Source organism: Myxine glutinosa, chromosome 1 (assembly GCF_964187855.1).
Source record: "Myxine glutinosa chromosome 1, kmMyxGlut1.1, whole genome shotgun sequence".
NCBI lineage: Eukaryota > Metazoa > Chordata > Myxini > Myxiniformes > Myxinidae > Myxine > Myxine glutinosa.
Window position 1 is genome coordinate 374,408,913 of NC_136261.1, and position 26,393 is coordinate 374,435,305.

Genomic DNA, 26,393 nt, shown 5'->3' on the forward strand with positions numbered 1-26,393 from the left:
TCATGATATTTGTTATATTATATCACCTTTATCTATCAATATTGTTGAAATGAAGATCAAATAGCTGTATGTTGAAATATGTTGAAAAAGTCAAAACTTTACATGGGGTGTACTTACTTTTTCACGTGACTGTATGTCTTGCCTTGGAATCGACTGTGCCCAATTTTTAACTCTCTCGGCCCAAGGCCTCCATCATGACGTCATAATTCATTAATTCGACAAGTTCAAAACTTCATCCAATCAAGATGCAATTTCTTGAGCGCCATGTTGGCATAAACTGGTGGAGAGAAAAAAAGAATGATGACGTCATCAGTCACGTGGTTCGGGTGCCATCTTGGAAAAACCGGAAAATTTGCACCTCTATATCTCCGGTAAGTGCTGAATAGAAAAAATTGAGACATTGCTCATTGTAAAGATCTCTCCATTGGGGAATAAAATATGTTAATGATGATGTCATAGGTGCGTCCATTATGACGTCATAATTTGCCAAGTACAAAACCTCATCCGATCAAGATGAAATTTCTTGAGCATAATGGAGGAATAAATTAGTTTAGATAATGATGACAAAATATATGATAGTAAACAAATAATGATGACGTCATCGGTCACGTGGTTCGCCCGCCATATTTGTCCAAAATGGCCGATAAAAAGTATATCCCGGCAAGTCCTCGGTCTCTGACCGATTTTTCATGTCTGTTTTTTCTGTTTGTTCGCAGTACTCCGTCTACACCGTTGCATGTAGAATCGCCAAACTTTACACTCATATTTGTCTTGCCCTGAAATAGACTGTGCCCAATTTTTAACTCTCTCGGCCCAAGGCCTCCATTATGATGTCATAATTCGATAATTTGACAAGTACAAAACTTCATCCAATCAAGATGCAATTTCTTGTGAGACATGACGGCATAAACTGGTGGAGAAAAAACACAATTATGACGTCATCGGTCACGTGGTTCGGCCGCCATCTTGAAAAAACCGAAAAATTTTGCACCTCTATATTTCCGAAAGTGCTGAACAGAAAAAATTGAGACATGGCTCATTGTAAAGAACTCTCCATGGGGAATAAAATATGTTAATGATGATGTCATAGGTGCCTCCATTATGACGTCATAATTCGACAAGTACAAAACTTCATCCGATCAAGATGAAATTTCTTGAGCATCATGAAGGAATAAATTAGTTAAGAAAACAAATAACGATGACGTCATCGGTCACGTGGTTCAGCCGCCATATTTGTCCAAAATGGCTGATAAAAAAGGACATTCGGGCAAGTCCTCGGTCTCTGACCGATTTTTCATCTCTTTGACTGTCTGTCTGTCTGTTTGTCTGTCTGTGCGCAGCACTACGGCTACAAAGTTGCACATAGAATCGCCAAACTTTACACACATATCTGTCTTGCCCTGGAATAGACTGTGCCCAATTTTTAACTCTTTCAGCCCAAGGCCTCAGTTATGACGTCATAATTTGATAATTCGACAAGTACAAGACTTCATCCAATCAAGATGCAATTTCTTGAGCGACATGATGGCATAAACTGGTGGAGAAAACAAATAATGATGACGTCATCGGTCACGTGGTTCGGCCGCCATCTTGGAAAAACCGAAAAATCTGATCCAAAATGGCCGATAAAAAAGTACATTCCGGCAAGTCCTCGGTCTCTGACCGATTTTTTCATTTGTCTGTCTGTTTGTCCATCTGTTTGTCCGCACAGAATAAATATGATTTTCTCTGCAACCATTGGTCCAATTGACAGGAAATTTTCACCATCGGTGCATCTCCTCCTTTAGAATTTTCTAAATGATAATTATGACGTCATAGGTCATGTGGTGCCTGCTTGGAAAAACTGAAAAACTTTGCACCTCTATATCTCCGAAAATGCGTCATATAAAAAATTGAGACATGGCTCATTGTAAAGAACTCTCCATGTGGAATAAAATATGTTAATGATGATGTCATCGGTTCCTCCATTATGACGTCATAATTGAAAAAGTGCAAAACTTCATCCGATCAAGATGAAATTTATTGAGCATCATCTAGGGAAGAATTTGTGGAGAAAATAAAAATGATGATGTCATCGGTCACGTGGTTCGGCCGCCATATTTGTTTTATCACAAACGCCTTAAAAACCACTAAAACACGTCCTGGTGAGGTTCCACAATCTCTGACTGCTCTTTCTTGATTATACTTGAATTTTGCAAAATATAAAGTTGGTGTTCTTTGGACCAATTTGAGCATCTCCTGTGATCTCTTGAACACCACTCGTCTCCATCACCCTCCCTGTAGAATCTATTCATGCGTTTGACACCAACCAGACTCCACAGTGTAATGGAGCGTCCGCCCTGAGTCTGGGAGGTCGGAGATTCAAACCCCGTCCGCGTCATACCAAAATCTTTATAAACGGTACGAGCAGCCTCGTTGCTTGGCACTCAGTAGTTAAGAAGGTAGAGCATGGACAAACGATTCTGGGAAGGCAACGGCAAACCACCCAGTGCAACCCTTGCAAATGAAATGCTTCGGCAGCGCCCACGCTCTGTAAAGAGTATGGTGCATCAAATTGAAAACACGAATCTGACACCAAGACAACTTTCTGAACAACTCGCTTTCCAATTTCTGATGAGAATTTGGCTACTACAAGGCATCAAGTTTACCCCGCCCCCCCCCCCCCCATCAACTACCATTCTGACAATAATAATAAATCCACGGAGCACAGCATTCGTTTTCATGCCTGACTACAACCATTACATTTCACCTTCTGTCTCGGGCTGCCTTTTCCTGTCTGGAAAGAAATTACATCGCATTGCAAGTCAAGATTTTGTAATTTCTTCGTTTCAGTCGCATTACTTCCCTGTGGGTCGTTTACTGCAGGCAATCCAAGTGGTGGTTTCAGTTGATCGATTTCGGCCCATTTACTTGTACAGTAGGGCTGACAACATGGCCCAGAGGAACGCGCAGCCGACTCTAAACTGCCTCGAGGCAGTCTCTTGGCAAGGGGCTACGCTGGGTGGATTGCCATTGCCTTCCCAGCAGTAGTTAGCACAGAAATTTGTAATTTTGTCATAGCCCGCCTACTCTTCGCGAAGGACATCTTGAGATCTTTATCGCCCACCAATGAATGCCGGCAGACGGGACGCCCAGCCAAACGTCCACCTGAAGGACGGCACACACATAAATGAATCACCCCACCTGGGAAACACCAGGATGACAGTTCATAGCATCATTGATTTGATTATTATTGCTGCAGACTTCAAGACTGGTCTTTCACCCGACTCTTCGGTCTTTGACTTTGACTCCCGCCTTGGTCGGTCCACCATGGACGCGTTGATCCTTCTGCTTTGGCAATGGATGCCTTCAATATGGAACAAGAGGTCAGGGCTATATCATTGGACATCTCCCATCCAATGGAATCTGCCTGGCATCCTGTTCTGATTTCCAAACTGTCTGCTAATGGTATCCAGAGATCCCTCTTCGACTACCTATCATATTTCCCGTGTGCCGAAAGCAGTGGTTGCTTTGGATGGAAATCTATCCCATGCTTTTCTTCCGGAGGCTGCTGTACCTCAGGTTAGTGTTCTGGGACAAATCCTGTTCTCCATGTACATAATTGGCATGTATTCGACGCTAGGAAATCCATTATATCACCTTGTAGATGACGCACTCTGTGCAGGATAAGTCTGCTCCAATCCACCATGCAGGCCGCAATAGTATCCCTCAGTGCCAATATCTGGTGAAATAAGGGACTGGTTGTCTGTCTACCTGGAACGCATCTTTCACTGTAAAAAAAATACTCATATTCTCACTTTGCCATCTGTATACAGACCGGCGGTCAAATCCCACAAGATATATCCGTGGCTGGGATGCGGGAACACAGCCTCCAGAACTCCTGGGCCTCACTATCAGCTGCAACCTGTGTTGGGCAGATGATATCCCCAAGCTGGTCACCAAAGTCGGTCTCCATCTATCTTGGCACTTTCCGCACAGCCAAGTCCTTCCTTCTATCGTCCTCAGTTTAGAACCATTTGAACCGGAATATGGCTCTTCACTGTGGACTGATGTTACTGCTTCTTGCCACCCCCTTAACCCTCCTCTAGACCACAGAATCCAGCACTTTCCAGCCTCCATGTCATTGGAATCTCCTATCATGAAACTGAATCCCAGGGTCTGCTTCTTGCGCACCATAGGCAGATTGGTGTCCCTTTTTATTTTTATTTTTTAACGACTCCATTCCGGTCTTGCTCCACTTTCCCTCTCACCATCTCAACCCACTCTAAGCTCCATCCAGGTCACAGGCAGGACAAGGCAGAAACCTTTACGTTGTTACCTCTCTCAAGTCAAAACACAACTCTCACCTACCGTCTTTTCTCATTTGTGGAACCCTCTTCCTGAGTTCCTGAGTCTGTCATACTGAGCTTGACCACACACATTGAGACCCTCTTCTAAAGCTTCTCCGACAACTCGTCTCCTTGTGCTACGGTTGTGTGTTTGTCATCATCCCACTGTTTTACCATTTTCCCCATTTTGTTCCCGATCTTCCTTCTCTTCCATGAACGACAACACCAGCATGAGTAAAACAAAGGCCTTTTTTTTTTTTTTCCCCAAATTCTGATAATAGATTTGCTGATACTAGAAAGGGTATACCACAACGTCAGAAGGTGATCCGAAAAAGGAAGCACGTGATTTGTAGGTTTTTTTAAATTTTATTTTTTACATATTTTGGACAACTACAGTCACGTGAAAAAGTAAGTACCCCCCATGTAAAGTTTTGACTTTTTCAACATATTTCAACATACAGCTATTTGATGTTCATTTCAACAATATTGATAGATAAAGGTGATATAATATAACAAATATCATGAAACATTTACATTTTGTAGTCCATTGTATAATTTAAATAAACATAAATGCAAATTTCGCATGTGGAAAAAGTCAGTACACCCCTACTAGTAAGGGAAACATATGAAAATCTGTTAACTAAATTGTTACCAAAAAATTTCTTCACCAATATGTTTGTAAAGGTGTGTAATAACATGTGTTAAAATGTTGAAGGTCAACTCCCGTGGGAAACCCAGAAAAAAAGCTGTTGAATTCGGGTACCGAAAAATTATTTTCGAGAATTTTTATTTTTTTAAATCGGCCCTTAAGTAACTTATGAGGGGTCAAATAAGGGTTTTTCATGATTCTGAGTTGATTGTTAACATTTATATTTCACCACAGACACTCCTTTGTGGAAAAATAATTTCTAAATATATCTCATTTTCTACTTTGCAGGACATGGAGTCTAGCAATATGGATGAAGACGTTACTCCACCTGTGCTCAATTGCTTCATCTGTGCACGCTCGGATACACCAGCTGAAAGGCTCATACAGGCAACTCCAAAGGGATACTCAACTTTATTGAAACAAGCAGAAACTGTCGAAAATGTTACTGTTGTGGAACGTATGAAGGAGGCTCAAAAGGAAGGAAAACGGAGGTACCACCAGAAGTGTAAAAATGATCTGTACAACAACTTTGTTGCAACCACCAAGAAGTCAGCTCAAGCATCAAAGGCAGAGAAAGAGTCATCAAAGTTGAAGAGAAGACGCACTACTTGTGAGTTCAGTTCATCAACTGGCGGCAGTTCTAGAAGATCACAGTCAGTTGACCTCCTGTATAAGGATGTATGCATTCTTTGCAACCAACCAGCCCAGCTCTACAAAAATAATCCAGCACAAGCTAGAAAGAAATACAGAGTGCCAGATAATTTCACTGCAGATACACTGAAGGCAAGCTTGCTGAAGACAGCACGGAGTCGCGGGGATGACTGGGGCACTGAAGTCACTGGACGCCTGGAAGGGATCAACGACTTGGTAGCAGAAGAAACACTGTACCATTTGCGATGCAAACTTATGTTTGCGAGAGGTGACAGTTTGTCCAAGACTGATGAGGAAGGAAAAAGGAAGAGAGGACAGAGGAGTATTGATGAGGAGCGAGAGGCAGTTTTTATTGAATTCTGCGAATGGTTAGACTCAGAATTAGAGCATGGGGTAATGAACATGGACCAAGTCCATGAAAAGCTGCAGGAGTTTGATCAGTCACCAGAGAAGAGCCTTTCTTATTCAAAGCATTGGCTAAAGATAAAACTTCTAGAGAAATACGAAGACACCTTGTATTTCACAACACAGGAAAGAAGGGCAGATGTACTCTGTCTCAAAGATGGCACCGACAATATTCTGCGAGCGCATCATGCTAATCTTGACCATGGAGATGAGAAGACTCAGATCATAAAGACGGCACTCAATATCTAATGATATTGCCTTGATTGATTTAGGTCCAAAGTCATACCCCACCACACACAGTATGACTGACATCGATAGTCAGCTGACACTTGTTCCTGCAAGCCTTCAGATGTTCTTGAGACCGATTGTCAAGACAGACGAAAGAGTTGCCGTTTGGGGGCAGAATTTTATTAAGGCCTGTCGACCTCGGTCTGGAGTATTGCCACACCAAATGGGGCTTGCCATACAACTTCATCATAGATTTGGGTCAAAATGGATGCTCAACAAGTTCCACCGGCTGGGATACACTGAGTCTTACACGGAGACACAAAACTACAAATACTGCTTCCTTAATAGTCGGAGTGGAGATGATGTTCCAGATACTTCTGGCACTCTTGACACCATTGTGGAGGAAACCGATGAACAGATCAATGATGAGGTTGCGGTTGATGCTGCGCTTGAGGATCAATCAGTGATGACAGCCAAAGTTCCAGCCAGTGAAAGTGAATTGTCAAGTAATGATCAGGTGGTCTTTATGGAGGTTGGGGAAACAAACAATGCAGTCACTCAGTTTGTTGGAGACAATATAGATTTAAACATTGTCTCTATTCACGGAAACACTCCCTTTCACTCAATGGGTTGGATCGAAGTCACCTCTCCGGCACCACCTTTGCCAGATCCACAGACAATAGCAGCTTTCCCCCGGGTGAAGTTGAAGGCACTCGACAAAGCTAAGATCCTGAGAGGAACTGAAGTAAAGATTATTCCATTTACGAACAGGAAACAGATAGGAACGAACGCGATCATGTTTCTCCCCCTCGCTGAGCTTTCCTCCTCCCTGGCTCATGATCAGCCACTCCTCACTCCAGGTGACACACTCTGGGCAGCGGGGTGGGTGATCAAAGCCAACGATCTTGAGTTCCCACACTCCAACTGGAATGGCTGGATGAAGAGAATCCATGCTAATGATGCAAAGCAGAGCACACAGATCGAGTTCATCCCAGTTATTGAAGGAGACCCTTATGACCTCAACACCATCTTCACCACTCTGAAAGAGTGCATACGGCGCGCTGGGGTCGCTATAGTGACCTTTGATCTTCCGATTTGGCTGAAGGCTGTGAATATAATAAAGCAGGCAAATCTACCCGTCATTCCAAGGTTGGGGTCACGTGCATCTCGGCCTGTGGAGTCTGTAATGGCATTACATGCAGAAACTGCAGTCATGATGTTGTTGAGTCTGAAGAAGACACAGACAATGACTGTTGAAACTTCTGACATTGTGAATGAGAAAAAACTCTTGAGTATTATATATGTATGTGAAATAAAAGCTACTTTGTGTGTAAATGTAAAAGTGAAAATATAAATGTTAACAATCAACTCAGAATCATGAAAAACCCTTATTTGACCCCTCATAAGTTACTTAAGGGCCGATTAAAAAAAATAAAAATTCTCGAAAATATTTTTCGGTACCTGAATTCAACAGCTTTTTTTCTGGGTTTCCCACGGGAGTTGAACTTCAACATTTTAACACATGTTATTACACACCTTTACAAACATATTGGTGAAGAAATTTTTTGGTAACAATTTAGTTAACAGATTTGTGAAATATCTCATAAAATGCCCTTACTATACATTTATCACGACTTCAAATACCTAAAATTAGAATGAGGTGCACCAGCTCAGGTGCAAATGATTAGAACATCGTTAGAGAGGATCTTGGAGGAACCTGTCTTATTTAAACCTCAGACATTTAGTTTGGTTTGCTCTTTGTTGTTGAAGTGTGCGGCATCACCATGCCTAGATCAAAAGAGCTCTCTGAGGCCTTCAGAAAGAGGGTTATAGATGCGTACGAGACTGGGAAGGGATTTAAAAAGATTTCCAAACAATTTGAAATCAATCATTCGACTGTCCGGAAGATCATCTACAAGTGGAGAAGATTCCAAACAACTGCCAACTTGTTCAGGCCAGGCCGCCCCAGCAAGTTCAGCCCGAGAGCAGACCGCAAGATGCTGAAATAAATCTCGAAGAACCCCAGAATGTCATCACGGGACCTACAGGCAGCTCTTGCCACTGTTGATGTCAAAGTGCAAGAGTCTACCCTGAGAAAGAGGCTGCACAAATTTGATCTACATGGGAGGTGTGCCAAGAGGAAACCTTTGATGTCCATAAAGAACATCAGGGCAAGACGAAAGTTTGCCAATGAACACCTGGGCAAAGACCAGCACTTCTGGAACAATGTGCCCTGGACAGATGAGTCAAAGGTAGAGCTATTTGGCCACAGTACCAGAAGACAAGTTTGGCGAAAACCAAAGACAGCATTTGACCACTAGAACCTGATACCAACTGTAAAGCACGGTGGTGGAAATATTATGGTTTGGGCAGCTTTGCTGCATCAGGGCCTGGGCAGCTCACCATCATGGAATCCACTATGAATTCTTCATTGTACCAGAGGGTGCTTGAGGATAATGTGAGGCCATCTGTCTGAAAGTTGAAGCTCAACCGAATGTGGACCTTGCAACATGACAATGAACCTAAACATACCAGTAAATCCACCAAGGAATGGCTGAAAAGAAAGAATTGGAGGGTGCTGGAATGGCCAAGTCAAAGTCCAGATCTAAATCCCATCAAGATGTTGTGGGGGGATTTGAAACGAGCTGTGCATGCAAGAAACCCCTCAAACATCGCACAGCTGAAAGAATTCTGCATGGAGGAGCGGGCAAAAATTTCTCCCAGTCGATGTCAGAGACTGGTGGACAGTTATAAGACACGCCGACTTGAGGTTGTTTCTGCCAAAGGGGGGAAATACCACCTATTAGAGCCAAGGGTGTGCTTACTTTTTCCACATGTGAAATTTGCATTTATGTTTATTAAAATTATACAATGGACTTCAAAATGTAAATGTTTCATGATATTTGTTATATTATATCACCTTTATCTATCAATATTGTTGAAATGAGGATCAAATAGCTGTATGTTGAAATATGTTGAAAAAGTCAAAACTTTACATGGGGTGTCCTTACTTTTTCACGTGACTGAACATGATGCTGCTGTTAACCTCCCATGGCTTACACTTTGGGCACCAATCTTGCCAAATGACCAGAAGACCACGCTGCATTCAGAGGTTGCACTTTTCAATCTCCAGACTAATCAATGACTCACTCATCTCTTACAATAACTTCTACAGACTCCAATTCCCCCCAACCAACCCCCAAAATAAAATGTATCTAGTTTGATCGAGATTATCCGACATCATGAGGAGTCACAGGAGATGGTGTGAGTTTGCTCCCCAGCACATCCGAGTTTTTACAGTTTACGACAAACAAGTTTGGAGCATAGATGTATTTTTACATATGCAACCATGGCGGAAGTTTTAACCCCCATCCCTTTTCAGTTGATGAACTCGATCATTAATGCAAGATTTCCAGCTTCTATAATTCAATAATAAGCCAGCTGAGGAAGTAAATCCTGAAAGGAGTTTAGCCCCCAATTAGCTGTTTCATGTTTCAGTTGGGAGGTTATGAAGGCAGGAACTATATATCTACATATACATACATATATATAGTGCATTCAGAAAGTATTCAGATCCCTTCACTTTTTTCACATTTTGTTATGTTGCAGCCTTATGCTGAAATCGTTCAAATTCATTTTTTCCCTCATCAATCTACAATCAATACCCCATAATGACAAAGAGAAAACAGGATTTTAGAAATTAAAAAAAATTTATTAAAAAGAAAAAACTGAAATATCACATTGACATAAGTATTCATACCCTTTGCTTGCTCCACTTTCACACTTTCACATTCACACTTGAAATTTAGCTCGGGTGCCCCCCCTTTCTCTTGATCATCTTTGAGATGTTTCTACACCTTGATTGGAGTCCACCTGTGGTAAATTCAATTGATTGGACATGATTTGGAAAGGCACACACCTGTCTATATAAGGTCTCACAGCTGACAATGCATATCAGAGCAAAAACCAAGGCATGAGGTCAGAGGAACTGCCTGCAGAGCTCAGAGACAGGATTATGTCGAGGCACAGATCTGGGGAAGCCTACCAAAAATCTCTGCTGCATTGAAGGTTCCCAAGAGCACAGTGGCCTCCATAATTCTTAAATGGAAAAAGTTTGGAACAATCAGGACTCTTCCTAGAGCTGGACGCCCTGCCAAACTGAGCAATAGGGGGAGAAGGCCCTTGGTAAGAGAGGTGACCAAGAACCCGATGGTCACTCTGGCTGAGCTCCAGAGATCCTGTGTGGAGATGGGAGAAACTTCCAGAAGGACAACCATCACTGCAACACTCCACCGACCTGGGCTTTATGGCAGAGTGGTCAGGCGGAAGCCTCCCCGCAGTGAAAGACACATGAAAGCCCGCTTGGAGTTTGCAAAAAAGCACCTAAAGGACTCTCAGACTGTGAGAAACAAGATTCTGTGGTCTGATGAAACCAGGATTGAACTGTTTGGCTTCCCTATTCCCACTCTGCCATAAAGCCCAAATCGGTGGAGTGTTGCAGTGATGGTTGTCCTTCTGGTAGTTTCTCCCATCTCCACACAGGATTTCTAAATATATATATATATAACTGTGAGAAATAGTAGAAACTCCACAGTACGAGCAGGGCGTCTCATTTGCATTAAATAAATAATCGGGAGGTTAAATCAGACGCGGACGTAGCATCCGGACGTCGATCTCTAATTTGACAAGCTTTCGACCACCAAAGGTCTTCTTCTAAGTCGTCCCCAAGTCGTCACTTCCGTTGAACTTGGGGACGACTAAGAAGAAGACCTTTGTCTTCTGAAGACATATATATATATATATATATATATATATATATATATATATATATATATATATATATATATATATATACGTATATATATATATATATATATATATACGTAAATATATATATATATATATATATATATATATATATATATTGTTGCGAATATGGAATTTGGCCTCCATATCCGCTTGTAAATATTCCCCTATTTTCTCCGATACTCCCCAACTCTCCCTTACCCCATTCCCTAGTCCCATTGTCTGTAAACAACACCCATTAGAGCCGATCTTCCCCTTCATCCCCCCATTAAATGTCGTGCCCAGGTCCCCCGCACCACACGTAGACAACTTTCGGACATCTTCCTAGTTATTCTTAGTCTATGTCAGTTAAGGCCTCGTTTCCATTAATTATGACTCTTCGTTGCACCAGAATGTGATGATATGGCACCAGTAGGAGTTTAGGACCTTCCCATACCTCCCCGCATCTCTTCCCATCATCTCAAGCTCCAACAACAACCACAACAACAGCGGCTTTGCGTCCTCACTCCGGCTCGGTTGGCCGCCATTGAACATGTGCTCGACGGGGTTACCCAGAAGGGGGCTCCCTGTCGGCCCCTCGTCAAGGGCGGAGCCGGTAACCCCCGCACCCAATGAGAAGCCATGGGCCGATGCCATCTGGGGCGGCGCTAACGAGCCGAGGGCGTGTCACTCCCCGCCGGATATACGCGGCCCCGCGCCGGACGTGACGTCAGATGCGCCCCGAGCTTGGAAGGACAAGACGCCACCCTCCCGAGCGCTGAGCGACCTCCCCGGCATCTCCACCAAAGTCGCGACCCACGAGCGCTGAGCGACCTCCCCGCATCTGCTGGACACCACCGTACGTGATTCTGTCCCTGAGCCAGGTGCACCTGGAGCGATCGCTACCCGCTTTCCTCGCCATCAAATCCCGTGTGAGTCAGCGTTGTCCCGTTTATCTGTGGTCTGTCTAGGGTTAATATAAGGTTGTGTCTAAGTGCCCACCTTCCTATGTTTCCCTCTTGTCCCTGTAATCTAACCTTTTCCGCCTTAATATAACCTCCTCCGGAGGTCTTGAGAACTGAACCCCTGGTGTCGTATTGTGTGATTGTAACCCAGCCGGGTGTCTTCTCTTTCCTATTGAGCCAGCGTAGCGCGATTAGTTAACATTCGGGCACAATCGGGTAACTTGTACGGATACGGCGGCCATCCCGCTCGGCCCACCATACCATCAAAGTCGTATCTGTAACAATTGGTGTCGGGAGTGAGATTCGAGGCCCGACCAAATTTTGAAGAAAAAAAAAAAACGAATAGAGGAAAAAAAAAATTTGGTCAAAATTTGGAGCGGCCGAAATTTGTTTTGTTTTACGAAACTCGAATTTTGCAAGTCGCGCTATGGCGGATCAAGACGGCTGGGGTCCGGTAGGGGAGAGTGAGGTAGGGTCGATCCAGGACCAAATTGAGGGACGTGAGGAGAGCGAAGCAGCGAGGGTAGCAGACGCGCAAAATGGCGCCTCGCTGGTCACCGCGCCCGTGACCGTGGCAGCGCCCCTGGTGGATCCGAACCTTTTTATGTTGCAAATGAGGGCCCTTATGGAACGAATAGAGGGCCAAATGGGGGTAATGGGGAACCGGATGGATGCTCAGGGTGAGCGATTGGGAAACCAAATTGAAGAAATAACGAACCGAATGAGGGCTCGGAGTGAGCGATTGGAGGGCCAACTGGGGGTAATGAGGGACGAAGCGAGGGGTACCGGAGAGGGGTTAGACAACGGGATAAAGGAGGTGAAAAATGGGTTAATGGGGGTAGAAAATAGAATGGCTGCCCAGGAGAATCAGATAGAGGGAGTGAAAAATGGGGTAGAGGGAGAGGAGATTAGAAGAGGTGTGAGTGAGGAGGTCGGAGGAGTGCGCGAGGAGGTGAGGCACTGTAAGGAGCACATGGAGAAGGAGGTGAGAAAGGGGACTGTAAAGTTACAAGGGGGCATAGAGGACCTGACGCAGGAGGTGGAGCAGCTGACGGTGGGACAGACGGAGTTAGTGGAGCAGGTTCAAAGGAACACAGCGGTAATAGAGGGTTTAAAATCGACACAGAAAGAGATGAAAAAGGACGTAGGGGTAATTAAAAAAGAGTGCCAGACGGTACATGAGGACCTGACGAGGAAAATGGACAAGGTGGTAGAGGTAATGGAGGTTAAAGAGCGGGAGGTGCGGGAGCACATAGAAAAAAATAAAGTGGAGTTAGAGGAAGAACTTAAAGGGGCGCACGAAGAGATGAAGGAGATGAAGCAAAAATTAGAGGAAGTGGAAGAAGGGGTGAGCGAAATTAAGAAGCGACGGAGAGAGGATAAGAAAGAGATAAAGGAGGAAGTAAAAGAATTGGTCCAAAGTCTGTGTTCGGATCGTGATGATGTGCTCATTAACCGGATGAGGGATTCGCAGGTGATGGAGGAGAAGCGAAGAGAAAGAGGACCCGGTGTAAGTGGTGACCAATATGGTCGTGCGTATGATGCGCCAGGTGATTTAATAAGCTTGGGGGTCGAGATAGACCCGGATGTTCGTGAGAGGCCAAGAGTGAGGTGTATGGCTGGTCCGGAGGGTATGGAACGAGAGGTGCGAGGTGTGGGTGAGCAAGGTTGTGGTGGTGGTGGTATGGAATGGGTAGCGGGTTGCGGAGGTGTGACCCATGCATCGACACCAACAGGGGTAGTTGTTGGAGGGACCGGGGAGGCACGAGAGCCCCTTGGGGGTAGTGTACTGTGGGGGCCCGGCCGGTTCGGCCCCGCGCTGACCCCGCAAGGGGCGACGCACGGGGTCCGGCAGGCGGGCAACGACTCACATACGAGGTGGTCCCACAAGGTCCCACTCGCGCCGTATGACGGCAAGAGTGATCTACGCGCGTACCTGGCGCAGTTCGACTGTGTGTGTAAGGGCAACGGTTGGGGTGAGGACGAAGGTGGAGTACACCTGGTGGCCGCATTGCGCGGCGCGGCGGCGGAGGTGCTGACGGCATTACCAGCGGGTGCTCTCACCCTGCCAGCCCTCCGCGACGCCCTAATTAATCGATTCGGCATAGAACAGCAGAGCGAGCTTGTTAAAGCTCAGCTCGCGCTGCGAAAACGCAAGCCCCAGGAAGCCATCGGGGAACTTGCCCACGACATTCGCCGCGCAGTGGGGATCGCACATGCTAGCATGGCAGCGGATTCCCGGGAAAGCCTGGCGCTGGACCATTTTATCCAGGCCCTCCCGGATATTGAGCTCCGGCAACAGCTCGCCATGTGGCGCCCGCAGACTCTGAGCCAGGCGGCTGACGCTGCGGCCCGTTGGGAAGCAGCGAGGCCCCTGGCCCGAGGGGGCGAGCGTCTCGCAATGGCGGTCCGCCAGGTGGGACCCCCGGTGGAGGGCGGACCCCTTAGGGGACCCGCCCCCGACGTGGGTCCTGACCTGGCGGGCATGGTCCGGAGGCTGGTGGACCAGCGCCTGGCGGGACCTGGACCATGGCAGGCGGCCACGGAGGTGGCCCGCGGTGGACCACGAGCGGGTAATCCAATTCGGACCTACAGGGGGGGGAATTTGGAATTCCGGAGGCAAGCACCTTATCAGGTGAGGTGCTATACCTGCAACCGCCTGGGTCACCTGGCGCGGCACTGTCGAAACGCGCGCCGGGATGATCCCCGGCAGTTGAGGTCCTCAACTCCGCCCAGGGGGGAGCGGGTTAGCCGACCCCAGACACCCCCCCGCCAGACCCCGGGAAACTAGAAGGTGTCGGGCACGTAGGGCGGTGTTCGGCAGCAGAGGATGGAGGAGAGCCCTCATTGACGCGACAGGTCATTTATTGTGGCCAAATTGGAACCGGTAGCCTGACAATTAGATGCAAAATTGCCGGCGTGGGGGTAGACGCCGTAGTGGACACAGGAGCTAGCGCCACGATCATCAGCCCTGTGGTCCTTGATTCGAGCGCAGGTGGCTGGGATAAGATCCAGCGCCTGCAAAATTATAGTTTGCAGCTTGCTACCGGGGTAACGGCCCCGATCATAGGGCGTGGTTCTGTGACCCTCAAGTTAGGGTCGGTAAGGAGGGAGATAGATGTTTGGGTGGCGGAGGTGTGCGACCCATGTTTAATAGGGTTGGACCTGTTGACTGCCAGCGGTTGTAAAATCGACTTGTGCCGGGGGATCCTGCAGGTGGGAGTAGAAGAGCTGCCGTTAGGGGGAGTGAGCACGGCCGAGAGAGCGGAGCTGGAGGCTTCCGAGGCCGTGACCATCCCCCCAAGGGCCGAGGCGATAGTGCCGGCCCGGTGGGCAGCTCGCCCAACATGGCAGGAGTCCTGCGGCCTGGTCGAACCGGTGGCAGCGCAGTCCATACCGGGTTTAATCGTGGGCCGCACCCTTGTAAAAACGGACGGACCGGTAGTGGCCGTCCGAGTAGTAAATGTGAGTACAGAACCACGCACTATAGTAAGGGGCACGAGGGTAGCTGGCTGCACCCCAGTTGAGGAAGTCGCGACAGTGAGGGGCGAGAACGTCCAGCCGAGCCGACCCCGGGGGGAGCCTTCAATAACAAGTAGGAATTGGCCCGATCCCATTTGCGAGATGGTAAATCGTAGTAGCGTAGAGTTGGGAGGTACCCAGAGGGAGGCCTTACACAAACTGGTTGGGTCCCATTTGGACCTCTTCTCCCTGTCCACCGAGGATATTGGACGTACGGGCCTGGTGAAACATCAGATCCACACCGGTGAGGCCCGGCCTATTCGTCAGGCCGCCCGACGGCTCCCTTGGAGCAAGAGGGCGGAAGCTGACGAGCAGGTTGCAAAAATGCTCGACGCAGGTGTGATCGAGCCCTCGGGAAGTCCTTGGATGTCACCTGTTGTGCTGGTCAAAAAGAAGGATGGGACCACGCGGTTCTGCGTGGACTATCGCCAGCTAAACAACGTGACACTCAAGGACTCATATCCCCTGCCAAGGATTGATGACACCCTCGATGCCGTTGCGGGCTCAAATTGGTTCACAACTTTGGACCTCAAGAGTGGGTATTGGCAGGTGGAGATGGATAGGGCAGGGAAGGAGAAAACGGCATTTTCCACAGGTAAGGGACTGTATCAGTTTACTGTGATGCCGTTTGGTTTGTGTAACGCCCCCGCCACCTTTGAGAGATTGATGGAGCATGTACTAGGCGGCATGCCATGGCAATCATGCCTGGTGTACCTGGATGACGTCCTGGTACATGCCCAAACGTTCCCCCAGGCACTAGCTAATTTGGACCAGGTGTTCGGGTGCCTCAGACAGGCAGGGTTGAAGCTGAACCCGAGTAAGTGCACTTTGTTTGCAAGAGAGGTGGCCTATCTAGGTCACGTGATTGGCCGCGAGGGGGTAAAAACAGACCCAGACAAAATTAAAGCGGTAGAGGAGTGGCCCGCACCACGTACCATCAAAGAGGTGCGGGGATTTTTGGGACTCTGCTCCTACTACCGGCGCTTTGTGGCGAAATTTGCGGAGTTGGCCCGTCCCCTCCACCGGCTTACGGAGAAGGGGACGCGATTTAATTGGACACGGGAGTGCCACGAGGCCTTCCAAAAATTGAAGGGGTGTCTAACATCCGCACCCCTTCTAGCTTACCCCACTAGTGACGGGACATTTACCCTGGACACGGATGCGAGCCAGGAAGGATTGGGCGCAGTTTTGTCTCAGACACAGGAGGGCGTGGAGAGAGTGATTGGTTATTATAGTCGGGCCTTAAGTAGGCCCGAGAGAAATTATTGCGTCACTCGCAAAGAGTTATTGGCTATGCTGGCTGCCATGAACCATTTCCACCCGTACTTGTACGGGCGGAAATTTTTGGTTAGAACTGACCATTCCTCCTTGCAATGGCTCCTTCGGTTCAAGGAACCGGAGGGCCAAATTGCAAGGTGGTTGGAAAAGTTGCAGCAGTACGATTTTGATGTGGCCCATAGGGCCGGGAAGGCCCATGGTAATGCGGACGCACTCTCTCGGCGTCCTTGTCTGGGGGAAAACTGTAAATTTTGTGCGAGACACGAGGAGAGGGAGCAATTGGGCGATTCCGCCCCGATTCTCGTCGTCCGGGCAACCCGGGTGAGAGGGCCAATTTTGCCACTAACCGCGGACGAGGAATTTGGAGAGTTGGCTTGGAGCACGGCCCAGCAGGAGGATCCTGTTCTGGGGCCGGTGTTCCAATGGGTCAAATTGGGGCAAAGACCAAAGGGGGAAGAGGTCACCCCCCTCGGGGCACAAACAAAGGCATATTGGGCTCAGTGGCAGACCCTGGAATTGAAAGGCAACATCTTGTATCGCAAGTGGGTGGAGGTTCCCTCTGATCGAACTTCCTGGCTGGTGATAGTCCCTGACAAATTCAAGAACGTCATATTGCAACAGGTGCATGGTACCCGCTCCGGCGGCCATTTGGGCAGGACAAAGACAATATCTCGGGTCCGCCGGAGGTTCTATTGGGTGAATATGGGGCGCGACATACAGGACTGGTGTCGGAGATGCGACGCCTGTTCTGCCAAAAAGGGACCAGCACGGAGGATGAGGGCCCCCCTTCAATTACATCAGGTGGGGGCCCCCCTTGAGCGGGTGGCTATGGATATTCTAGGACCGCTGCCCCGCACCCGCCAAGGTAATAAGTATATCCTCGTTGTGATGGACTACTTCACCAAGTGGCCGGAGGCCTACGCCCTCCCCAACCAAGAAGCAGGGGTGGTAGCGCAGGCCTTCGTGGAAGGATTTGTGTGCCGGCATGGGATTCCACAGGAGTTGCACACCGACCAGGGACGAAATTTTGAGAGCAAATTACTAAAAGATGTGTGCAGTCTCCTGTCAATTCGAAAAACCAGGACAACGCCTTTAAGACCTCAATCTGACGGGATGGTGGAAAGATTCAACCGAACTTTAATCCAACAACTGGCACTGTTCACCACCACCCGTCAGGATGACTGGGACGAACATCTCCCTTATTTGCTTATGGCCTACCGGACCAGCCAGCACGGGGCCACCGCATGCAGTCCAGCGTTGCTTATGTATGGGCGGGAGTTACGGGCTCCCGCCGACTTGCTATGCGGTCCCGTGCCAGACACAGTGGTTAACCCGCCGAGGGAGGGGTACGCACGTCACCTAGAGGAAGGCATGGAGCTAGTCCATGCCTTCGCCCGCCGCCAACTCCATCTGGCGGGGGAAAAGATGAAGCGCAGGTACGACGACCGGAGCCAGGGGAGTCAATACGCTCCGGGGACGAAGATTTGGTTCTTTAATCCCCGGAGGCGGAAGGGAAGGTGCCCAAAACTCACCTCCCCCTGGCAAGGCCCAGGAGTCGTCCTGTCGCAAATCTGTGACGTGGTCTTTAAGATCAAAATGGGGCCACGAGCCCTCCCTCGGATCGTCCACGCCGACCGGATAAGACCTTACACCGGCGAGCAGGCGCCCCCGTGGATTGCCTCGGCTTTAGATGCCGAGGCGGGACCCAGTACCTCTGAATAAGGGGGGGCTTATTAGTGCCAGAGGACTGGGGGATTGAGGAGCGATAGGCCCGGTGGGAGAGGGTGGCATCCCTGCCACCTTTCCCATGGTGGGGCAAAGGAGCAATAGCTTATGGGGTGTATGGCAGTGAAAACTAGCCCGGGTGGGTTAGGTTATATCAATAGGGCCCTAGAAGATGACAGTAGGTAACGTTAAGTTTAGTTAGTGACTGATACCTGTAGTGGGGACGCAGGTAGATTAGTATGGATGATAATGACGTGGGAGCGCAATAGTTTAAAGGGACGACTGGGAAGCGCAAGTTTCAGAAGGGAGTAGTTAGCTGAGATGATGCCGTGTGAGTGAGAATTGAACAGGTGTGATTGCACAGGTGTGCAACTGGACAGGTGTGATTGCACAGGTGTGCAACTGGACAGGTGTGTGGAGCAGTGTATGAGTAGTGAGTGTTGTGGATCAGCACGAATGCGCTTGGGGAGAGAAGGGTGCAGGTGGCACCCGGTGTGAGAGCACAGGTGTGCAAGTACAGGTGTGTGGAGAGAGTTGGAGTAAGTGGTACGGAGTGGTGTGCATGGTGCGAAGGTGTGGATGGGGGAAGAGTGGACCCCTTTCACGAGTACCCGGGGCGGGTAGTGTAAGTGTTAGGTAGAGGGTACAGGTAAATTGTGGTTGGATATTGGCATCTGTGGTGCGGTTGCAGAATGGTGTTGTGAATGGGTGCATTAGTGTTGTGGAAATGGCTGGGCGTGTAGCCTGTTAGTGTGTGTAGTTGGTTGGGCACTCCACCACTGTGAGGATGTCGGCCAGGTGAGGCCGCAGGGGGGCTCTGGGAGCCGGTAGAGTTGTGGATGGGGCCCGAGGATCCGGAGGACGGACCCGGGTAGCCCAGTGCCAGAGAGGGCACCGAGTGGGGAGAGTGCCAGAGGGCCTTCCCCTGGTAGTTAGGTTAGGGTAAGGAGCAGGTAAGCTCGGAGGCAACTGCAGTGGTGGAGGTGTGCAGGTGGGTAGACCCACTGGGAGAGGTACACGCCGCAGCCCAGAAATTGTGCGAGGGCACCGGGAGATGAATCGGGGGAGTGAGACCCCAAATTGAAGAGCACCACAGTTTGGCCAATGGGAATTGGTTTTTAGAACCCATAGTGTAAGAGGGCCAATGGGTTGGCCGGAGAAAGACCCCGGGTAGTGTAAAGTTGTTAAAGTCATTTAGGAAATAGTTAGGATTGATGAACCTGTCGCACCATACGCAGCCACTTACCTGTGGTGATGATGATGACTCCACACCTGTGTTTTCTTTGTTTGTGTTGCAGGAAATGAGATTGCTGTGAGGATTTGTGAGACGCATCACGACGTGGATGAGACATTGGGGTGATTCCATCTCTCCCTCCCTAGGAGGGACTGATGATGAATTGGTGATGGCAAATTTTGATGTTCAGTTGGAGATGGCAAATTTTGATGAGAGTTGAAAATGGCAAATTTGATTGGTTAGGAGGGAGAGAAGACGAATTTGGTATATGGGAGGAACGGGGAAGACAGTAGGGATGTTTGTGGATTTGTAAAGTAGATGTTTATGGGTAGTGTTGTGTTTTGTTGATACAGTAAGGGGTAAGGGAGGGGCCATGTAGGTTACCTGGTGGGGGGGGCGTACGGTAGGAACGTACCTGTCTCACCTGGTTCCCATGTGCCCCCAGTGTGCATCACCTTGCATTGCGTGCACTTTTGCGCCCTTACCACCTTGCTCACTTGTCTTGTTTTTGTCTCCCACCTCCGAGGATCTGGCTTTGGGGTAGAGAGAGAGGAGAGAGAGGTGCTGGCGACGCAGTTGTGGGCCTGCACTTTCGCTGTTCGCTGCCTGGATCGGTACACCATATGGACCGCAATGTTTGTGGCCACCCACAATGGACCGCAGTTCGTTTGCGGCCAAGCACCACCCGGGGATGGACCTATGGGTCAACGTGGCACCTATGCCATACAGGTGAACCACTTTTAGTTAACCACCAAGTGCACCACAAGAAGAGCAAGAGACACCTGCAGGGTTAGGGGTTGTTGAAGTTATTTTTATTCCAATGAACAATGGTGACTGCACCGATTGGTGGTGGGGTGGTGCTTTTGATGCTGGGACAGGGTGCTCTGCACGTTATTAAAGGCCGTCGGCCACAGAGCACTCGTGGGTTGGTGTATCGATGTTGGCAAGCGCGCTCTCTCTCTATGCATAACATCTGCATGTGTTCCTCCAAAGACAGGTCCTGGATCGTAGTGTAAATATCAGCGTAGTCTTGTAAATAATGCTCCCTACCGGCTGTATGTTTAGTTTGAGAATTCTTTCCGGATTCGGTTATCCTGTGGGTGTGTTTCTGTGAGGAGAAGGGTGCAACGTCGCAGGGGGACATATTTACTCATTTGTGAATATCTGTAAAACTGTCGCACTCAGGGTAGAGTTAATAGTAGAGGGAACTACATTGCGTGCCACACTAAAGTAGGTAAAAATTTATCGGGTCGGGACGCCCCGAGGGTAGAGAAGGGTGCAATGTTGCGAATATGGAATTTGGCCTCCATATCCGCTTGTAAATATTCCCCTATTTTCTCCGATACTCCCCAACTCTCCCTTACCCCATTCCCTAGTCCCATTGTCTGTAAACAACACCCATTAGAGCCGATCTTCCCCTTCATCCCCCCATTAAATGTCGTGCCCAGGTCCCCCGCACCACACGTAGACAACTTTCGGACATCTTCCTAGTTATTCTTAGTCTATGTCAGTTAAGGCCTCGTTTCCATTAATTATGACTCTTCGTTGCACCAGAATGTGATGATATGGCACCAGTAGGAGTTTAGGACCTTCCCATACCTCCCCGCATCTCTTCCCATCATCTCAAGCTCCAACAACAACCACAACAACAGCGGCTTTGCGTCCTCACTCCGGCTCGGTTGGCCGCCATTGAACATGTGCTCGACGGGGTTACCCAGAAGGGGGCTCCCTGTCGGCCCCTCGTCAAGGGCGGAGCCGGTAACCCCCGCACCCAATGAGAAGCCATGGGCCGATGCCATCTGGGGCGGCGCTAACGAGCCGAGGGCGTGTCACTCCCCGCCGGATATACGCGGCCCCGCGCCGGACGTGACGTCAGATGCGCCCCGAGCTTGGAAGGACAAGACGCCACCCTCCCGAGCGCTGAGCGACCTCCCCGGCATCTCCACCAAAGTCGCGACCCACGAGCGCTGAGCGACCTCCCCGCATCTGCTGGACACCACCGTACGTGATTCTGTCCCTGAGCCAGGTGCACCTGGAGCGATCGCTACCCGCTTTCCTCGCCATCAAATCCCGTGTGAGTCAGCGTTGTCCCGTTTATCTGTGGTCTGTCTAGGGTTAATATAAGGTTGTGTCTAAGTGCCCACCTTCCTATGTTTCCCTCTTGTCCCTGTAATCTAACCTTTTCCGCCTTAATATAACCTCCTCCGGAGGTCTTGAGAACTGAACCCCTGGTGTCGTATTGTGTGATTGTAACCCAGCCGGGTGTCTTCTCTTTCCTATTGAGCCAGCGTAGCGCGATTAGTTAACATTCGGGCACAATCGGGTAACTTGTACGGATACGGCGGCCATCCCGCTCGGCCCACCATACCATCAAAGTCGTATCTGTAACAATATATATATATATATATATATATATATGTATGTATGTATATATATATATATATATATATATATATATATATATATATATATATATATATATATATATATATATAAATAAAGATATATATATATATATATATATATATATATATATATATATATATATATATATATATATATATATATATATATATATATTGCGGTTTTGGAATAAAGGCAAACCCCCTTTTTAGTTAGTTGCACCACAACATGTAGCCTTGCTTAGTTCAGTTATTTCTTATTCAATGTTAAAGTATAGTCTCCTTTCCAGTGTTAGTATGCGTTGAGACAGGTAAGTAAGGGTAGGCCTCATTGGGCTGGAATGCCATGTGCTAGGGCCTGGAACAAGTCTGGGAGGCCCGAGGGAGGAGCTAAAGGGGAGTGGCCGGTAAGGTGCAGGCAGCAAATGGGAGCTAAAGGGGAGTGGCCAGCGACGGCAGCCAGGGTATGAGCTTGAAAGATTCTGGTGGGACTCTGGTGGGTGGGGGGGGGGGGGGGGCTATAAAACCCGGCCCCGGGCCCCCGAACTCTCTCTCTCTCAAGTCTGGGTCGAAGCGCGAACTCTCTCCGTGGCCAAGCTCCCAGCGCGCTCTCTCTGTCTCTGAGCTCTTGAGGTCAAAGCACGAACTCTCCCTGTCCCCGAACAAAAGAAGCTCTCTCTATAGTCCGCGTTCTGCCTCTGCTCTGAGCTGCCCCTGTTATAAGTGCTCCCGCAGGACGATCTCTCCCATGGCCCGAGACTCCAACGATCTTCCTTCCTGGGCTCCCTGCATGTGTGCGGTTGCCTCACTAACATTGGGACACGCCGAGCGGATTCCTGTGCGTGCACGACTGGAGGCTGATGTCCGTGCCGCGAAGATTCTCAAGGGAACACCCAACGAGCTGTCCAGGGCTAACTGCATGGAGCGGCCACACTGTGAGCACGTACTATTCTCTTCCTTCCTTTCCCCGCGTGAGTGACAGGGCCCTTGTCTGGTAAATCAAGTTAAGGCCGATTAAGTTTCTACCTTGTGTCTCTTTACTCTGATCATTGTACATTTATAATAAACCTGTGTTCTTTGCTTCCATTTGGCCGTATACATCTTTTCCACTATTGGCCTCGCATTGTACGAAATAAAACCGCTCGATCGGGCCAGTAATAATTAACGGCACGAGTCACGTGACACGCAAACTGCTTGGGCGTATCAGACCAGCGTGACTCGTGTGAGGTCCAGCCCCCATCCTCGGGGCAGCGTGTGTATCGAAGGTATTTGGGTATTTGACCAGAGACCCTTCCGCATGCTCGCTACAGGGTTGGTGGCTGGAATTGCTCTGCAATCCGCCCCCACGAGTGTAAAGTGGGTAGCGGCCTCATGGACTCAAAGCTCGAGGGGGAGAAGGGTTTAACCCCCCTCCCTCCTTAGTACATCGACGGGCTCGAGATCCGCAACAAATTGGTGTCCGGGAGTGGCATTTTTGGACCTGGAGTGCGCTTCACGCGCTCGAAATTATGAGCAAACGTAATTTAGTTTTTAAAACGAAATTAAATTCGTACAATGGCTGGTCAAGCCGACCAAATGCTGGTGGGAGTAATAAATGAGGAAGAACTAATGGCCCAGGACCAGCAGGCAGAGTTGGTAGAAGAGGAACCTGAAGAGGGTGCGGCAGTAGGTAAAGAAAATGGCGGCGCCTCGCACGTGGCGGCGAGAGCCGAGCCCACAGTGCCAATGGATATGGGCCTTTTATGGTGCAAATAACGGCATACATGAAGGAAATGAAGGAAGGGTTGGAAAACAAAATGGATACCCAGAGGAACGAAGCAAGGTGTGACATGAATAAAATGGGTGGTCAAATGGACACCATGAGGGAGGAATCCAGGTGCGACATGAATAAAATGGGTGGTCAAAAGGACACCATGAGGGAGGAATCCAGGTGTGACATCTATCTATAATTCCAGCAATCTCTGTGTGAATGTGTGTCTGTGTGTCTGTGACCGCTGTTTCTCGACAACCACGGGTCCGATATACTTGAAACTTGCCAGGTATATTGCTGGGGACCTGAGGATGTGCCTTTTCAAGGTTTCATATTAATCGGACAAGTAGTTACCGAGCTATGGCGATTTAGCCGTTCGCCGTTCGCTTTGGCTTTGCGAATGGACCAAACCATTTCATGTAAATAGAGGGGGGGGGGGGGGTTCTACCGTACTCGCAAGCCGTTCGCTTTGGCTTTGCGAATGGACCAAACCATTTCATGTAAATAGAGGGGGGGGGGGATTGTCACCGTACTCGCAAGCCGTTCGCTTTGGCTTTGCGAATGAACCAAACCATTTCATGTAAATAGAGGGGGGGGATATAATTTTAGATATATATATAGTACGGGCATGCCCTAGTGGGAAAAATGAGGGCAGAGTCAAGAAGGGATATGAAAAAGATGGGGGATGACATTGGGCGTAAGCTAAGCAAGGAGGTCACGGTGGTACGCGACGGGGTGAAGCGGTGCAGGGAAGGCGTGGAGAGTGAGTTAAAGTGGAGCACAGCCAAATTGACTGCGGCTATGGGAGTAGTGATGCGGGGTGTAGAGAAGCCGATGATCATCGAATTGGAAAATGAAATTTTATGGGCGCCGACGATCGTCGTGTTAGAAGAAATAATTGAGGCTGAAGAGACAGAAGAGACGAGGAATGAATCATGGGAGGAGGTGATGAAATCCGCGCAAAGTTCGTGTTTGCACCGTGATGCCGTGCTTGCTGACGAAATGAAACGTTTGCAGGTGCTGGTGGAGAAGCCGGAGAAGGAGAGCCCCGAGGTGAGTGGCGACAATGGCGAAATTGTGTTTGATGCGAAAGGGTGCTCGGCGAGCTTGGGGATTGGGCGAGACCCGGGCGTTCGCGAAGGGGCCATTGTGCGGTAGGAGAGGGAGTGCGTACCGGAGTGTGTGGGGCGAGAGAGTGGTACAAAGTACGAGAAAGAGTGCATACCAGAGTGCGAGGAGCGAGAGTGCACACCGGAGTGTGTGGGAAAAGAATGCGTTATGGCCGAGTGTGTAAAAGAAAAGTGTGCACCGGCGTGTGCGATGGCCGAATGCGTAAAAGAAAAGTGTGCACCGGAGTGTGTGATGACCGAGTGTGCAAAAGAGGAGTGTGCACTGGAGTGCGACCAAGAGAGCACAATGAAGTGTGTGGGGGGTGCGTGTGCACCTGCTTGTGCGATAACGAAGTGTGTGGGGGGCACGTGTGCGCCTGGTTGTGCGATAACGAAGTGTGTGGGGGGTGCGTGTGCGCCTGCGTGTGTGAGTGTGGAGTGGGTCACGAGGTGTGAGGATGCGGCCAGGGCATTGATGCAGACCGGGGTAGAGCATAGCGGGACGAGTAGCATATGCGAGCCCCCGGTGAGTGGAGTGCCGTGGGGACCGGAGGGAATCGGTGCTGCGTCGGTATCGCAAGGACCGCCGTGCACGATTCATGTCTCCGGCACCCGCACGGTATGGGTGGCGCCGTATGGCGGCAAGGGCGGTTGACCGGGTTCGAGGGGTGGTTTGCAGTTTCGGAGCCACGCACCTTATCGGGTGAGGTGCGCGGATCGTGGCCGGTTGGGTCATCGTGCGTGGGACCGCGAGGCCCCGCGCAGGGATGGAGCCCGGCACCTGGGCCCATCAATTCCTCCCCCCTCGGATCGCCAATGCTGGCCGGATACCCCACACAGGCGACCAAGCACCTGTATGGAACGCTCAGCCCTTCGAGGCCGAGCCATGACAACGTACCTCCACATGGAGGGGCTCATAGTTTAGAGGACTGAAAGTAGTGTACCCCACGTGGGGGAATGGTAGTGCAATCATTCCTCCCACTGGGGGGGGGGGGGGCATGAGCATTAGTTTAGGGGGATGGCAGTGTTAGGCACATGGAGGGGCCAGCAATGGTTGCCTCAATGGGGTACCGAAGCTAGCCGAGGGAGGGCTAGGATAATGATAGAGATTTAGAAGACCATAGGGACTAAGATTTAAGTAGCGACACCTGAACTGTAGAGGGGACGTAGAGAGTTTAGGTGGTTGTTGAAGAAAAGGGTGTGCATAGTGTAAAGGGACGACGGGGAAGCACGAGTTTTAGGGAAATTTGTCAGATAGATGATGCTGTGTGTTTGAGGAATTGTGAGTGAGATAAATGGAATTGTGTTGAGGTGTGTGGAAATAGTGGTGTGCAAAATAAGTTGTGTGCAAGATAAATGGTG

The 26,393-nt window shown here is 49.1% G+C and overlaps 1 protein-coding gene across 1 annotated transcript in view; it reads left to right on the forward strand.

Annotated features, from left to right (window-relative positions):
* The window catches only part of LOC144889543 (uncharacterized), a 29,970-nt gene extending 20,983 nt beyond the window's left edge, over positions 1-8,987 (forward strand). Inside the window, exon 2 of the mRNA XM_078770190.1 lies at positions 5,266-8,987. Coding sequence (XP_078626316.1) covers positions 5,269-6,282 — 1,014 coding nt within the window. The 5' untranslated portion in view covers positions 5,266-5,268 and the 3' untranslated portion in view covers positions 6,283-8,987. The remainder of the gene's footprint in view (positions 1-5,265) is intronic.
* Positions 8,988-26,393: the final 17,406 nt, after the last annotated feature.